At 48.4% G+C, this 17,395-nt stretch overlaps 1 protein-coding gene and 1 long non-coding RNA gene across 3 annotated transcripts in view; one reads left to right on the top strand and one right to left on the bottom strand.

Moving 5' to 3' along the window:
* The window catches only part of LOC311512780, a 72,373-nt gene that overhangs the window by 54,693 nt on the left and 285 nt on the right, over positions 1–17,395 (bottom strand). For both annotated transcript variants that reach the window (XR_014709561.1, XR_014709562.1), the window contains exon 2: positions 11,874–12,027. This is a non-coding gene — a long non-coding RNA (uncharacterized lncRNA). The remainder of the gene's footprint in view (positions 1–11,873; positions 12,028–17,395) is intronic.
* Positions 10,245–17,043, top strand: LOC311512779 (trypsin-2-like). The gene is made up of 5 exons (XM_084614151.1): positions 10,245–10,361; positions 13,917–14,073; positions 14,211–14,470; positions 15,408–15,544; positions 15,718–17,043. Exons 1-5 carry the CDS (start codon positions 10,313–10,315, stop codon positions 15,865–15,867), a joined length of 753 nt encoding a protein of 250 aa, XP_084470277.1. The 5' UTR covers positions 10,245–10,312; the 3' UTR covers positions 15,868–17,043.

Genomic DNA, 17,395 nt, shown 5'->3' with positions numbered 1-17,395 from the left:
GCTGACAATCACTATCAGAGAATAGGTATTCTATTCCAGCACAGCAAAATTTTACAGCCAAGTTTTGTTTGTTTATTTCTAAACCTCGGGTGTAAAGTTAGTTAAAAACAGAGAGGTTAGAATGGCCAAATCCTCGGCTCGACTACAGCTGGAATTAGCCAAATTTCAGGCTGAGGAAAAACAAAGGGAACATGAAAGACAGATAGAACTCATGCGGCTGGAGAAGGAGGTACAGGAGGCTGCCCACAAGAGGGAAATGGAGGCAAGGAAGCATGTGGAGGAGATGGAGAGGATAAAGGCCCAGCAGAATATACCAACAAACCCTAGCAATCCTTCTCCAGGTACCACTTCCCATCCCAGAAAGTTCCCCACCTACAAGGCAGGTGATGATACTGAGGCCTTCTTAGAAAACTTCGAAAGGGCCTGCCTTGGGTACAACATCTCTACTGACCAATCCATGGTAGAGCTGAGGCCGCCGCTCAGTGGACCCTTAGCTGAGGTGGCAGCTGAAATGCCTAAAGAACATATGAACAAGTATGAACTGTTTAAATCCAAGGCGAGAGTCAGAATGGGGATAACACCCGAGCAGTCTCGTCGGAGGTTCCGAGCCCTAAGGTGGAAACCAGACATGTCATTTACCCGACATGCCTACCACATTGTGAAACATTGGGATGCCTGGATATCAGGAGCAAGTGTTGAATCTCCAGTAAATTTGCCCTTCCTAATGCAAATGGAACAATTCCTAGAGGGTGTTCCTGAGGAAATAGAAAGATACATCCTAGATGGGAAACCCAAAACTGTAATCGAGGCAGGAGAGATTGGAGCCAGATGGGTGGAGGTGGCAAAGAAGAAGAAAACTGGTCGCAGTTGGAGCGGAGACCAGAAGGGACCACCCCAGACCACACCCTATTACCGGGGGCCGCCCAAAGCCCCACCTACCTTCCAAAGAACCCTCCAGACCCCTTATCGTCCCACCACCCTGTTCTCCAGCAACCCACCTCGCCCCGGTGACCCGTCAGCTGGACGATGTTTTAAATGTAACGAGCTGGGGCATGTAAAGGCCAACTGCCCCAAGAACCCCAACAGATTACAGTTCATTGCACCGGACTCACACCAGAGGTCCACAGGCCCAGATACCCTTGGAGCGGAGGGAAACTGTGAGTGTGGGCGGGAAGAAGGTCACCGCGTGGAGGGACACCGGAGCACAAGTGTCAGCTATCCATGCTTCCTTAGTGGACCCCAATTTAATCAACCCAGAGATCCAAGTGACGATTCAACCCTTCAAGTCCAACTCTTTCAATTTGCCTACAGCCAAGTTGCCTGTCCAGTACAAGGGCTGGTCAGGAATGTGGACTTTTGCAGTCTATGATGATTATCCCATCCCCATGCTGTTGGGGGAAGACTTGGCCAATCACGTGAAGCAGGCCAAGAGGGTGGGAACGGTTACCCGCAGCCAGGCTAAACAAGCCGTGGGGCCTAGCTCTGTTCCGGAAACTTCTATCAGGGCCCGGTCAGAGGTGATGGACCCGGACCCCAGGCCAATGTCTGCAACAGCAGTAGTGGATCCAGTCCCAGAGACCCAGACGGAACCAGTCCCAGAACCGGAACCAGCCAAACAACCAACACCAGACCCTGTGCCAGCACTGAATCCAGTACTTGCAACCTCAACACCAGAGGGCCCCACTGAACCTGAACTGGCAGCAGCCGATAACCCTACACAAGAGGCTCAGCCGGAGCCTGAATCCCAACATAGTGCACCAGCGGAGAGCGGTTCACAGTCAACAGAAACAGCTCCATCCCCTATATCGCTTCCAGAGGGACCAAGCCTATGTCCCCAATCCAATGAGGAACTGATGTCTCCAGCATCAAGGGAACAGTTCCAGACCGAACAGGAAGCAGATGAAAGCCTCCAGAGAGCGTGGACGGCGGCACGGAGCAACCCACCGCCTCTCAGCTCTTCTAATCGATCCAGAGAATTAAAGGTTTGTCAGTTTACAGCCCAGGGAGGAGACGACGCTGAGTGGCCTGAAGGTGTCTATTACGAAGGGAAATGTGCTGGTGGTGTGGAAGAGGTGAACCTCTCCATGACCCTTGGGCGTATGCAGCGACAGCAGATCCAGGAGCTGTGCACTAGCTACGCGCCAACGTTCTCAGCCACCCCAGGACTGACTGAACGGGCATACCACTCCATTGACACAGGTAATGCTCACCCAATTAGGGTCCACCCTTACCGGGTGTCTCCTCAAGCTAAAACTGCTATAGAACGGGAGATCCAGGATATGTTACAGATGGGTGTAATCCGCCCCTCTGAAAGTGCATAGGCATCTCCAGTGGTTCTAGTTCCCAAACCAGATGGGGAAATACGTTTTTGCGTGGACTACCGTAAGCTAAATGCTGTAACTCGCCCAGACAACTATCCAATGCCACGCACTGATGAACTATTAGAGAAACTGGGACGGGCCCAGTTCATCTCTACCTTGGACTTAACCAAGGGGTACTGGCAGGTACCGCTAGATGAATCTGCCAAGGAAAGGTCAGCCTTCATCACACATCTCGGGCTGTATGAATTTAATGTACTCCCTTTCGGGCTGCGAAATGCACCCGCCACTTTCCAAAGACTTGTAGATGGTCTCCTAGCGGGATTAGGAGAATATGCAGTCACCTACCTTGACGATGTGGCCATATTTTCGGATTCCTGGGCAGACCACCTGGAACATCTACAAAAAGTCCTTGAGCGCATAAGGGAGGCAGGACTAACTGTTAAGGCTAAGAAGTGTCAAATAGGCCTAAACAGAGTGACTTACCTTGGACACCAGGTGGGTCAAGGAACTATCAACCCCCTACAGGCCAAAGTGGATGCTATCCAAAAGTGGCCTGTCCCAAAGTCAAAGAAACAGGTTCAATCCTTCTTAGGCTTGGCCGGTTATTACAGACGATTTGTACCGCACTACAGCCAAATCGCTGCCCCACTGACAGACCTAACCAAAAAGAAACAGCCAAATGCTGTTCAGTGGACCGGAAAGTGTCAGAAGGCCTTTAACCAGCTTAAAGCGACACTCATGTCTGACCCTGTACTAAGGGCCCCAGACTTTGACAAACCGTTCCTAGTAACCACAGATGCATCCGAGCGTGGTGTGGGAGCAGTTTTAATGCAGAAAGGACCTGATCAAGAATTCCACCCTGTAGTGTTTCTCAGCAAAAAACTGTCTGAGAGGGAAAGCAACTGGTCAGTCACTGAAAAAGAATGTTATGCCATTGTCTACGCTCTGGAAAAGCTATGCCCATATGTTTGGGGAAGACGTTTCCACCTGCAAACCGACCATGCTGCACTAAAGTGGCTTCACACCGTCAAAGAAACTAACAAAAAACTTCTTCGGTGGAGTTTAGCTCTCCAAGATTTTGATTTCGACATCCAACACATCTCAGGAGCTTCTAACAAAGTGGCTGATGCACTCTCCCGTGAAAGTTTCCCAGAATCAACTGGTTAAAATCGTCCTTGAGATGTGGAAAATATTGTTGGTCTTTATGTACTTGGTAGTATATTTAGAGATGCATGTGTCTTATTAACTCTGTTTTCCTAGAGCTCCAGGAAAAAATCCCAGCCAGTGTTTCACCCTAGCTGAGATTTGGGGGGCGTGTCATAAATATAAAGGGAAGGGTAAACCCTTTTGAAATCCCTCCTGGCCAGGGGAAAGCTCCTCTCACCTGTAAAGGGTTAAGAAGCTAAAGGTAACCTTGCTGGCACCTGACCAAAATGACCAATGAGGAGACAAGATACTTTCAAAAGCTGGGAGGAGGGAGAGAAACAAAGGGTCTGTGTCTGTCTGTAGTCGTCTTGGCCGGGGACAGAACAGGAATGGAGTCTTAGAACTTTTAGTAAGTAATCTAGCTAGGTATGTGTTAGATTATGATTTCTTTAAATGGCTGAGAAAAGAATTGTGCTGAATAGAATAACTATTTCTGTCTGTGTATCTTTTTTGTAACTTAAGGTTTTGCCTAGAGGGGTTCTCTATGTTTTTGAATCTAATTACCCTGTAAGATATCTACCATCCTGATTTTACAGGGGGGATTTCTTTATTTCTATTTACTTCTATTTTTTATTAAAAGTCTTCTTGTAAAACACTGAATGTTTTTTCATTGTTTTCAGATCCAAGGGTTTGGGTCTGTGGTCACCTATGCAAATTGGTGAGGCTTTTTACCAAACCTTGTCCAGGAAGTGGGGTGCAAGGTTTTGGGAAGTATTTTGGGGGGAAGGACGCGTCCAAACAGCTCTTCCCCAGTAACCAGTATTAGTTTGGTGGTGGTAGCGGCCAGTCCAAGGATAACGGGGGGAATATTTTGTACCTTGGGGAAGTTTTGACCTAAGCTGGTAAAGATAAGCTTAGGAGGTTTTTCATGCAGGTCCCCACATCTGTACCCTAGAGTTCAGAGTGGGGGAGGAACCGTGACAGGGCCCCATCACTCCCCTTGCTGTACACACCGGAGACAGACCCTGGGCCAGAGCTCACAGTCTAAGCAGCCAGCCAGTAAGGAGCTTCCTTTGCTCTGTAGCCCTGTCTGTACTGGAGAAGAGCCAAGGTCCCCAATGGCCCAGTGCAGGCACAGCCTTGGCAAGACCTCCTACAGGAAGGGAGCCATCAGGCAACAACCCTGCCATTCTCACAACTTCCTCCAGGTGCACACTGCATTCCTCTCTCAAAGCTTATTGGGATTTGCCAGGACAGGGGTGTTAGGGGGCTTATTCCTTCACCCACTTACTTCCCTGGTCCTTCTCGCATGAACAGAGAGCAACAATACCCGAAGTCCAAAGGTGCAAACAATTCGATGTTTATTGGGGTGAACTTCCAGCAAGCATGATTCCAGTTTCCTTCCTAAGTATCCTCCTTCCCAGCTCTGACACCACAGAGCCTTACACCTGTGTCCCTGTTCCCATTCCTACCCTTAGCCAAACATGATTCCAACTTCCTTACTCCCATTCCCTGTTCCCATTTCCCCCTTTAGCAAAACATTATTCCAATTTTCTTACCCCCATTCCCTGTTCCCATCTCACACACCCACATGCCCATGCCCACCCCCACCCACACCCACATCACTTCCTCATTGACTACAGATTATATAGTAAAACTTGAGTTCTGCTTAGCTATACCTTAACCAATCATTTTCCTGAAATTTAACTAACCAATCCTAACATATTGTAACATGATTATGTAACCAATTATATCCCACCACCTTAATTAGTTTACACCTAGCAAAATTAATTATACAGCAGACAGGAACAATCACAGAACCAGACAGAGATTATACAGACAAACAACAGCAAAGTGGGAACTATAATGACAAGACAATACAGAAGTGAGGATTTCACATCCCAGCTATTGATAAGTGAGTTCTTGCCAGACAGGATGCTATCAAACTAAGCTTCCTTTTACATTTTCTAGGAGGTGATAGGAATACAATCCTGTCCTGATAGTGCCTAACAGCCCAATAGCACCTTATTTCAATGTGACTAGTTTGGAATGTGAGGATGTGACCGTTCGCTTCCCAGCTTATGGCTGCCTCTGCTGCTTAGCCAAAGGCCTTAGCCTAAGAACAGGGCCACAAACTGTCACAGTAAGAGAAGGCCCTTACACCAGCAGACAGTGATTTTGATTCTTTCTTTTATACCTCTATCACTAGCCAAGTGATAAGAATACACCTAAATTCTTAGAGTACAGGCCTTTACAGACAGGCCTGAATATCTATATCCTAACAAGGGGGCTTAACAGAGACCTGTCACAGTCGATAGCATGGGGTCTTCAGCAACCACAGAATCGACGGCCAGGGCCCACACTGACTGCAACGGGAGAGTGCCCCCATTCACATCCCCACCTTGTTCCCTGCCCTACAGCGCCTCCTACTGCCATGATGGGGTACTGGGGCCAGCACTGACTGTGAGGTGAAAGTGCCCCTATTCCCATCCCCACCTTGCTCTGTGCAATACAGCACCCCCTAGTGCCAAAACCGGGTACTGGGGCCAGCACTGACTGAATGGGGACAGCACCCCCTAAGAGACCCCAACCCACTGACTGTAACACAGCAACCCCTAACAGTGCACTTGGGCATTGACTGCAAGGGAAGAGCATCTCTACTGAGCTCCCATCCCACTCCCTGTAGCAACCTGGGTTTTTACTATGGCCAACTGTTAGGAATGGGACCCTGAAGTCCAGACACCTGCCATTGGACCGCTCCTATGGTGCATATTGACGTGTCTACTACTAGAAAAATAAATCTGACTAAGAATCAGAAATAAACAAGTCAGTCATACTTTAGCACATGATTCATTGCAAGGTAAGGTAAAGCGCTCTGGGCGGCTTTATTGTGGTACAAAGTGCAAGTGTAGCCAAGCCTGTAGATTCTGTGAGTGAACAGTCTGTGTCTCAGGTTCAGAGGGAAGACTGGGTAGATGGCAGGTCTACTCTCACCTCTAGACACTTTGGATATGACTTGTAGTCTCTCAGTGAACTTAACATCTAATTCTGTGTGGAAGCAGAGGTTGGTAAGGGAAGGACAACAGTTGTTAGTGAAAATGGATGGTATCTCTTTAAGACAGAGTCCAGCCTTGGAATCAGTAGCAGTTAAGGATCTGAAAACTGGTGAACTGGCTCCTGTCTGGTAATGCAAATTACTTGACTGACTGGGAGAAGACTTGCTAATAGCTAGTTTCAGAGTAGCAGCCCTGTTAGTCTGTATCCGCAAAAAGAAAAGGAGGACTTGTGGCACCTTAGAGACTAACACATTTATTTGAGCATGAGCTTTCGTGAGCTTCAGCTCACTTCATCGGATGCATGCAGCGGAAAGGAGATTCTCCACTACATGCATCTGATGAAGTGAGCTGTAGCTCACAAAAGCTTATGCTCAAATAAATCTGTTAGTCTCTAAGGTACTACAAGTCCTCCTTTTCTTTTTGCTAATAGCTGTTAGCATAGACGGCACACCCAATCAGCCAGTGAATTCTGTTAAGCAAGAGAAATCAGGGTTTGATCCTTCAGGACAGGAAGGAAAGAGAGACCTTAATTTTGCAAAGGGAAGCCACAGGCTAACCCTAAAAGGCCCAAACCTCAATGGTATTGAGCCAAAGGTGTGGCATGACAAAAATGATTGTAAATGGACACTTGCAATGAATTTCTTGTTATTGCTAATGGTAATTCTTGTAACTAATGTGTTGCTATTACCAAAAACTGTAAAAATGTGCAATGTGCCCAATCTTTTGGAAAATCCCTTGAATATGTTAAAAGCTATACATAAGATCACACTTTATGTAAAAGGCCTTGTTATGCTGATGTTGCACAGTTAATGCCTGTGAACAGTCTTGGAACTGATGTGCTGTATGAAAGGGGAAACTAAGGCACACTACCAAATTGCTTTCATGGCTAAATGCCAAGATTTCTATACCATGGACAACATCAATGTCTACATTGACTTGATGTTAATTGGGTTTCAAACATTTGCCAGAGCTTGTATGGATAAAGTAGCTATGTTCTTGAGCTCTTGGCAAGATCACGTGAGACATACAGGAACTACGCTGCAAGAGCAGATCCAATCCACTATTGTTCTCACCAAGTTTTACCTTGAGTTTGTAAAGAGATTCATTCATGTTATAGAACATGACTTTGATAAACCATTTCTGTTATACACTGGTACGGCTTCTAACCCAATACTAACTGTAGTAAGACAGAACCAAGGATGGGGAGCTCTTGGGATGCAGTCAGTGATGTTTGTGTCATCCCTTCCTGCATCAATTTTGCTTTGGGGGTGTGACATTATTGACATAATCTGGGACCGTATAGAACATTGTTGCAACTAAGGTCCTGTAGTGGCACCAAATCTTGTATAAAAGGGGTCAAATAAGGTATCTAAGACAAGGTTTTGGTTTGCTGGTTAGGATTATGCTGTCTATATGTGTGTATCATTTTTGTAGTTAAAGTTATGAATATTGGCTCTATACTGTCTGTATTTCAAACTTATGCTATGCTTCTGAGTGACACCCCAGACAAGTTGGTGTCAGCTCTGCCTAGCCTGCTGGATGGCCCATTAAGGACCATCAGCTATACCACTGACCCACTGAGAGAAGGCAGATAGGCCTTGTGACTCAGCAAAGTATGCAGGGACTTGCCCATGTGACTCCAAACTCCATTTTGCTGTAATTTTCCACAGTAAGAACAAAGAGGTGTTCTTACACCTGGAAAAGATGATAAAAGGCTGATGCCTTATCTCCATCTGGTCTTCAATCCTGCTTCTTACCTCTGGAGGGACTTTGCTACAAACAGAACCTCTAAACAAAGGACTGATGACCCATCCCAGTTGTGGATGCACTCCAGAGACTTGATTTGAACCTGCCGTTTATTCCATCACTGGTGCAAGCCTGAACCAAGAACTTTGCCATTACTGGTCATGACCCGGTTATGTAATTGATTCCATTTAACCAATTCTTGCTCTCATCTATATCTTTTTACTTTTATGAATAAACCTTTAGATTCTAAAGGATTGGCGTGATTTGTGGGTAAGATCTGATTTGTATATTGACCTGGGTCTGGGGCTTGGGTCTTTGGGATCGAGAGAACCTTTTTTCTTTTACTGGGGTGTAGGTTTTCATCACCATTTGTCCCCATAATGAGTGGCACTGGTGGGGATACTGGGAAACTGGAGTGTCGAAGGGAATTGCTTGTGTGACTTGTGGTTAGCCAGTGGGGTGAGACCAAAGTCTGCTCTGTTTGGCTGGTTTGGTTTGCCTTAGAGGTGGAAAAACCCCAGCCTTGGGCTGTAACTGCCCTGCTTGAATCATAGAATATCAGGGGTGGAAGGGACCTCAGGAGGTCATCCAGTCCAACCCCCTGCTCAAAGCAGGACCAATCCCCAGTTTTTGGCCCAGATCCCTAAATGGCCCCCTTGAGGATTGAACTCACAACCCTGTGTTCAGCAGGCCAATGCTCAAACCACTGAGCTATGCCTCCCCGCAATTTGTCCTGCATTGGCACTCTCAGTTGGATCCCATCAGAACCAGCATCATTACAACTGGCTACCACAGTAAACAGAGGGAGCCCCTGTGCAATAGCATGTGTGGAAAAGCCTGGTGGCCTTAGCTGGGCTGATCTGGAGCTAAGCTGTGAGCTAGGCCTCTCTGAGCAAAGGCTACTCTCCTGTTGCTTTTTTAGCCAATGATGCCGCCCCCCAGCCTCTGACCAATCCCAGGAGCACACGAAGCGCTTCAGCAACTCAGGTCAGTCTAACTTCAATATCTGGGCAGACAGGGGAACAAGGATTAGGAAATCCATTGGAAAGCCTCTAGAGAATATCAGGGTGATAAGCAATAGCCAACCGCTTCATCGGAGGTTTTAAGACCAGGCTGGACAAACATTTGCCAAGGAGATCTTGATACGCTTAATCCTGCCAGCGTGGGGGATGGCCTGGCTCAGTCGTTCTCAACCAGGGGTACCTGTATCAATGTGGGTACCCCCAGAGGTCTTCCAGGGGGTACATCAACTCATCTAGATTACAACAGGCTACACATAAAGCACTAGTGAAGTCAGCACAAATGACAATTCCATACAGATGCTACATATATAACCACATTAGACACTGAAATGTGAGTATGTTGGATCATATTAAAGAAGTTCTGTATTAAAATCACAAATGAGTTTGATTCCCCATAGTTCAAATTCCAGGGTATTACTAATTAAGAGGTCTCTTGGTTTTTGGTGCTGTTTCTCTCCCTCTATGTGTGAAACTTGCAAGCTGCTAACTGTGTTAGTACATTCTAAGACAGAGTCTGTTCTCAAAGCAGTTCACAGAGAGAGAGACTCAAAACAATACTCTAACAACAGAAACAGCACCCAGAGACTTCCCGCCCTTTTGTTGTATTAACAATTGTCATTAAAATAGAGATAGAGGATGTATGTGGATGGATGCTTGGTGTGGATAATAACTGAATGATCAGGGAGGTGCCAGCCTAAGAATCCAGTGTCCATCGGCTGAAGAAGGCGTCAAGTGGAAATAACCAGAGCCCCCCCTCCCGCCCCCGGAGGGCAGACTGGAATCCACCCAACAGCCTCAAGAATGGGAGAACCAAAGAACAAGATAACATCTTGGAGCCGTCAGGAATGTGCTATCTGCTGATTGATTCAGCAACAGCATGATGAAGCAATTCCCATAGACTGGCATAGGAAGAAATTCCTATAAAAATAGACTCTAAAAAGTGAGAACTTTGGGGTCTGATTCTGCAAACCAACTTCCAGGAGCATCAGATGAGCATCTGACAAGGCCCTGCTCCCTCCTCATGTCCAGGCCACCTGGCCAGTGGCTTGGCATGAGCAACTCTAAGGCTGGTAACTATGATAACAACCTTGCAGAACCTGTGTGTGTGTGTGTGTGTGTGTTTGTATGAATGAATGTGAGAATAAATTTGAGATTGAATGGAATGTTATAGCTATAACTAACTGCTTACTATGATTCTTTCTGTATTCACAATAAATGTGGTATTTTGCCTTTTTCCTTTTAATAAGATCCTGCTGGTTTTTATTTTATTGGTACAACAAGTACAATATTTATATTCCAACTGATTTATTTTATATGATAAAAATGAGAAAGTGGCCATCTTTCAGTACCAGGGAGCTGTGACACTTTTGCATTTTTATGTCTGATTTTGTAAGCAAGTAGTGAAACCTGGGAGGCACACAAGACAAATCAGACGCAAATAAGACCCCTGACAGGGGTACAGGAGTCTCGGAAGGTTGAGAGTTACATGGCTAGATGACCTCGAGGTCCCTTTCCACCCTACCTTTCTAGGAGATGTCTGTGTGTGGTTCTTGCCCCTATCTCTCTGTGCGATAGCTGAAACCACACTGAGATCTGCATACTCAGTTACGCAAGAACAGCAGTGATACAGGAAAGCAAACAGCATAAGCAAGGAAATAGCATGGCCTAGAGCAGCGGTTCTCAAACTTCATGGCACAATGACCCCTTTCTGACAACAAAAATTACTACACAGCCCCATGAGGTGGGGGGACCAAAGCCTGAGCCTGCCTGAGCCCCACTGCCCTGGGTGGGAGGGCCAGAATGGAATCCCAAGGGCTTCAGCCCCAGGCAGGGGGCTTGTAACCTGAGCCCTGCAGCCCTTGGCTGAAGGCTTTTGCCCTGGGCGGTGGTGCTTGGGCTTTGGCCCCAGCATGTCTAAGCCAGCCCTGGCCACCCCATTAAAATAGGGTCGCAACCCACATTGGAATCCCAACCCACCGTTTGAGACCCGCTGGCCTAGAGCAGTGACTTTCGCACTTTAGCAAGCACAAAACCAGCGCAACGTGTCTCAGCACCAAAATGGTACCTCCCGTAGCACAGCGCCCCCTAATGCCGTGCCAGGGTCCTGCGGTCAGCCCTAGCCGCAAGGGGAGAGCGTCCCCGACTCAGACCCACCTTACTCCCTGCAGTACAGCACCCCTGAGCTCTGGGTGGGGGAATGGGGTCGGCTCCATGAGGAGAGAGTGCCCCCCTATTGAGCTCCCACCACCCCCTAGCACTGAACTGGGGCATTAGTATCAGCACTGACTGTGAGAGGAGAGAGCCCCCCTACTGAGGTCCCATCCCACTCCCTGAAGACAGCTGTTAAGAGAGGTCTCTGGAACGCCTGCCATTGTACTGCACTTATGGTGCATATTGAGGGGTCTGGTATTAGAAGAATCAATCTGGCTAAGAATCAGAAATAAAGACGTCAGTTGTATTTTAAGGCATTATTCATTGCCCTATCAGTGGCTCATGTGAAAGCTGCATCTGCTGCCCACATGGAGAAATCCCCAGCAAGCAGATTAGGAATAAACTTTCCATAACAGCACCCCTATAAATACCTGAGGGCTGGGGCTTGTTCTTTCATGTCCAACAGCCTGGATAGAAGTATGACAATGTGGCTCGTACTGGCGTTGCTTGCGGTGGCAGGTAATTATCTTGTGTGCAGCCAGGCTAGCTTGTGGAGCTCGGTAGTGACGAGGGGCCAGGACCTAGCTGCAAAATCAGAGTGAAATTAAACAGGCTCCAGCTAAGGGTTAGAATGAAACAAAGTGTAATTTCTGCAGGAGCTAGTGCATTAGTAAAGGAGCAGCTGAAACCTCTGGGTTTGCCTGGGCATCTCTGCATTAGGGGTGGATGAAGGGCCAGGTCCTCTGCTGTGTCCTGGCTCTGCCCAGCAGGAGTGGAGGCGTGTGTTGATTAATATATCCTGGGCTAGTGTTTATATATCTCACATTATCAATAGGAATATATCAGTAAGTATTAAGCACATAAGAATAATATAACAGTAGTTACATAGCCTAGAGTGGCCTATGCTTGTTATAGAACCCTACTCACTTATGCTGAGTGTCCCATAACCTCTTGCATTTACTAAAGAAAGTTTTGGCTTAAGCAAATAAGGAAGCTGTCAAGCCCAGGACAGATGACAGCTTTACCATAGCACCAGATAGGGAGTTGCTCTTACAGGCCTATACTGGAATGTCCCTAAGGAAAAGGACAAGACATGATCGTTCTACCCTCGCTCAGACCCAGGAGGTGCCTTCATGCCCTTTGTTCCCTGGAATGCAAGTCTTCAGAACAAACCTGATACGGGTAGGACATGGTACCAGGACAACAAGGTAGAAAGCTGATTAGTTAAATCTAGCTTCAGATTACATACACAGCACCTTGTACTTGTAAACAGGCAGGACATAAAAAGATGGCTTTAGGGGCGTAACTTTGTGAGCATACCTTCTGTGTCAGGTAAATGTAACAATGCTGAATGAGACAGCTTCCTGGAGACTGGTATTGTATAGAACCTTTTCCCTGCACTTTCTTATTATTGGCTTTCAGCAATAAACCTCACTGATCCTGGTTATTTGGTCACTTGAATCTACCTCATAACAAACCGAAGTGTAGTCAAGCAACTGCCTATGCAATTTAACAATCAATGCAGATAAATGGGAACAGAGCAGTGGCCCATTGCCGCACAGGAGAGGGCCCTGTCTATCTAACAGTGGTATTTAAAATGACTGTTACCAAAATAAGGCCCCTAATCCAGCAACATATACTGCGCAAACCCAATGGGCTGACTCACCTGAGTAAGGTCATATGTATGTACGAGTGTTTGCAGGATTGGGGCCTAAGCAATGAATCCCACAAGCCAAATGGGCATCCTAGACTCACACGTGCGCAGTCTGTGCCACCTTGCCAGTGCTCACAAGAGTTTAAAGCTCCTGACAACAGACACCTTCCCTCCCCTGCAGATTGTAAACAAGGCCCTTTATCTCTCTAAGAGTTTATCCCAATGATGTTGGAGGGTCATTTTCAATGTCTAAAATGTTCCCATGTCACTGATCATGGCAGAGACTGGTGCAAAAGCCTGGGTTCTATTCACCCTGTATGGGATTTATTCACCTTCTGCATTTTGCTCGTCTCAGGCAAGTGGAACAAGGCTCAGCAGTTTCATTACCTGGCTTCTGTCCGCATGAGTCAAGGCTCTTGTGGTGTGTTTCCAACACAGCAAGAAAATGTAAAAAACCCAAGGAGAGACAGCAGCAGTCCCCCGATCCCACAGTCTGACCTGTATGGAGAGCACTAGCCCATTGGAGTCCCACTGAGAGAACATCTGCGTGGATCCCACTGCACGAGTAGGCCCATGGGCCCATTAAAGCAACACTCCTGGTTTTAGGTTCTCTAAAGTCCTCCACGTACAAAATTCACACCTGAAGGATTCGACACACTAACAGCATCCACCCTGGTCAGCGCCAGAGCCCACCACCAGCTCGTCAGACCCAAAGCGGGGACAGGAACAAGAGTCCAGAGCTTTCCCAGCCCCGCTGCATGCATTGCCGCTTCATTACAAATGTCACCCATGTAATCCAGTGAACGCTTTCTCCCCACAGCTGCTGCACCACACGGAGGAGACAAGATTGTCGGGGGATACGAGTGCACCCCCCATTCACAGCCCTGGCAGGTCTCCCTTAATGTCGGGTACCATTTCTGTGGTGGATCCCTCATTACGGACCAGTGGGTGGTGTCAGCTGCCCACTGCTGGTACTAGTAAGTGAGGAACTCAGCGTCTGTGTGTGCGTGTCACTGTGTCTTCATTGCAGTACCAGGGGGGTGGGAGCAGGCTGAGATTACAGGGGCTGGTGGGTCCTGTCCAGAGGGGCTCTGAGCCACCGTTTGTTTCCCAGCCCCAACTCCATGCAGGTGATCCTGGGAGACCACAACATCCAGGTCTTTGAACATACCGAGCACCTGATGCGCATTGAGACCATCGTGTGGCACCCCAGCTATGACTACCAGACAATGGACCACGACATCATGCTCATCAAGTTGGCCCACCCTGTCCAGACTGACGCCTACGTCCAGCCCGTTCCCCTGCCGACCGCCTGCCCAGCTGCTGGCACTTCCTGTGTGGTGTCGGGATGGGGCAATATCCTCAGTGACGGTGGTGAGTTTAGCCCTCTCTCTGTCTCAGGAGCTCCCAGGCTGCTCAACACCATCATCTGCTGATAACACGGCCCACAATGTGCCAGGCATTTGTGGACGTCCCTGCCCAGAGAACTCCTAGTCCAAGCACAGACACGGAGAGGCAGGGTTGGGGGGAGGTACAGCAAACAGGGATTTTATACAAGTGGGACACCCTGACCTGGCCTGCCAAACCGCACTGGAGCCCCCTTCCACAACCCTAGTGATGAGCTCTGAGCCCATCTCTGTGCACCCTCCACCCTGTATTGACACTGCCCGGACCTGGCCAGCTGGCACAGCCCAGAGGTTAGTGTCCACTGAGGCTGGCTGTGAACTGGTGCCTCGAACGGCGACAGGTGCATGGAGTTAGCACAAGGCACTTGTTCACATACCTGAGAAAACAAAGGCCGGATACAAGGTGATGGGTATTGCCAACAGTAACTAAACCATCCTCACATGTGCCCCTTCCCCACCCCACAGGGAGCCCAACCCCATTTTACAGAGGGGGAACTAAGCCAGAGCTCCTCCAGAGCTGTGGAAATAGCCCAGGAGTCCTGACTCCCCTGCTCCACACACACCCTACTCTAACCCACTAGCCCCTATTCCTCCTTCAGAGCCAGGATAGGACCCAGGAGTCCCAGCTCCCGGCCCCCCCGCTCTAATCCACTAGACCCCACACCCTCCCAGAGTTGGGGAGGAAACCCAGGAGTCCTGACTCCCACGCCCACCCTGCTCTAACCCACTAGCCCCTACTCCCCTCCCAGAGCCAGGGAGAGAATCCAGGCACGCTCACACCCACTTTCACATTCAGAGTATTCTGCCTCCCTGACTAGTGTTCAGGATAGCGATTTTATCCCTCCAGGATGCAGCATGGGAAGGAGGAGAATGCCTAGTGCTAACAATTCCCCTCTACCTTTCAGTGTTCAGCCCATACAACCTGCAGTGCGTCAACATCCCCATCCTCAGCAACGCAGAGTGCGAGGGCTCCTACCCTGGGATGATCACCAACACCATGCTGTGCGCTGGCTACCTGGAGGGAGGCAAGGATGCATGCCAGGTGAGGGCTAATGGCCACGGCCCTGTCAGGCTGTTAGAGAGACTCTAGCCCTCCTGCCAGCAAACAGGGGGAAGGACCTGGGGACTGCATGCAGTATAATGGACTGGGGAGGTACGGTGACTTTAACCGTCTCTTAATTTGCTGGCATCTCCTTCCTCTCAACTTACACACAGGGAGACTCTGGTGGTCCACTGGTCTGCAACGGGGAGCTGCAGGGCATTGTGTCCTGGGGGATCGGCTGTGCCCAGAAGGACCAACCCGGTGTCTACACCAAAGTCTGCTCCCTGCTGCCCTGGATCGAGAGTACCATGGCTGCCAACTAGTTCAGACAGAATGCTTCACGTCTGGGAACATGTACGCTCCCACCGCTCCACTGGACCCAGACGAGGGGAAGAGGGAGGGCATCTCAGTGTGGGTTGGTGCACTACCACTGTAATGCATAGCCAGAGCGAGTGCAAGAGGTGGCAATAAATCCAGCTGACCCCACAAGTTATTCCTGTTTGTGTTGTGCTCTGGGTCCTGACGATTACAGGCTCAGCTAATTAATAATAATTAACATAGCAACTAGCCGTTTTAAGGCCAGAAGAGACCTAGTCCGATCCCCGGAACAGCACAAGCCAGAGAATCTTTCCCAGCGACTCCTGCACTATAGGGAAATGTTCTGCCCTCTTTGTGCCCCCTTTTTATTCAGTGCTTCTCAAACAGTCCCCGAACCTGCAATCAGATCCGAAGGCACAGAAGGTCACCAGGGCCTGACGACACAGATCCCGCTGCACACTCAGTGCCACGCAGTCACATCAGTAACTCACCCAGCGCCGCATGTTTGCACTTTCTGTAGTAAAGGGCACGGGTTTAAAAGTGTGCTGGGGCTGGGTGCTAGGCGCCGACCCCCACCCCCAGACACTGCACACATATACCCTGAGAGGTAAGTTTCAGAGTGGTCCTTGTGGCACCTTAGAGACTAACAAATTTATTTGGGCAGAAGTTAAGTTCCTCTCCGCCAGCCCCCATCAGAGTATTAAGGCTTTCAAGACAGATTGTGGAAACACAGGAAAGGCACATAGTGGGGTTGGGTGTTTCCGTGCAGTGCACAACAGTACAATTTTGGGTTTACACTCCCGAGGGGGTGTGCACTTGAGTACTAGGCAATTCCCGAGCTGAGTCTTCCCACGCAGAGCTGATTTCAGTGTCTGTGTCTTTCTGCAGCTGGGTGTGTCCCTACCTGTGTGTGTGCTGGAGGAGGCTTGAGGGCCTGGCTCAGCAGGAAAGGGTGAGGGAGCCGAGGCTGGTGGAACAGGCGGGCTCAGACGTATCCCAGTATATCAGGTAGCACCCTGGAAGGTGGGGGGCTACCCGTCACAACAACAGCATAAGAATGGCCATAATGGGTGTGACCATGCCTCAGTGGGTCACAACTGAGGATGCCAAATTCAGGACGAACTGCTGAGAAATAGGGCAGATACACCCCAAGACTGGTGGCTATTCCCCCATAGGATATACCAAACCAACAACAAAAGTAAACTTCTGTTTCACCAAATGGGCTAACAAGAAGTAATAAAACCAGATTCCTTGGGCATCCCAGTCCTTGTATTAGCACTGAAAACACTGGATTTAAAGGTGAGTGGTTCCTTACAACCAGTTTCATCAATTAAAGGTTCCTCTGATCCCAAAGGACCAGCCACACACTCAGGTCAATATATAACTTAGATCTTACCCAAAAATCATGCTGATGCCAATTCTTTAGTATCTAAAACTAAAGGTTCATTCATAAAACGAAAGAAAGAAAGAAAGAAAGAAAGAAAGAAAGAAAGAAAGAAAGAAAGAAAGAAAGAAAGAAAGAAAGAAAGAAAG

This window comes from Lepidochelys olivacea, assembly GCF_965140295.1.
Source record: "Lepidochelys olivacea isolate rLepOli2 genome assembly, chromosome: 24".
Taxonomy (NCBI): Eukaryota; Metazoa; Chordata; order Testudines; family Cheloniidae; genus Lepidochelys; species Lepidochelys olivacea.
The sequence above is the reverse complement of the archived record's forward strand: the minus strand, read 5'-3'. Positions and strand labels throughout refer to the sequence as shown.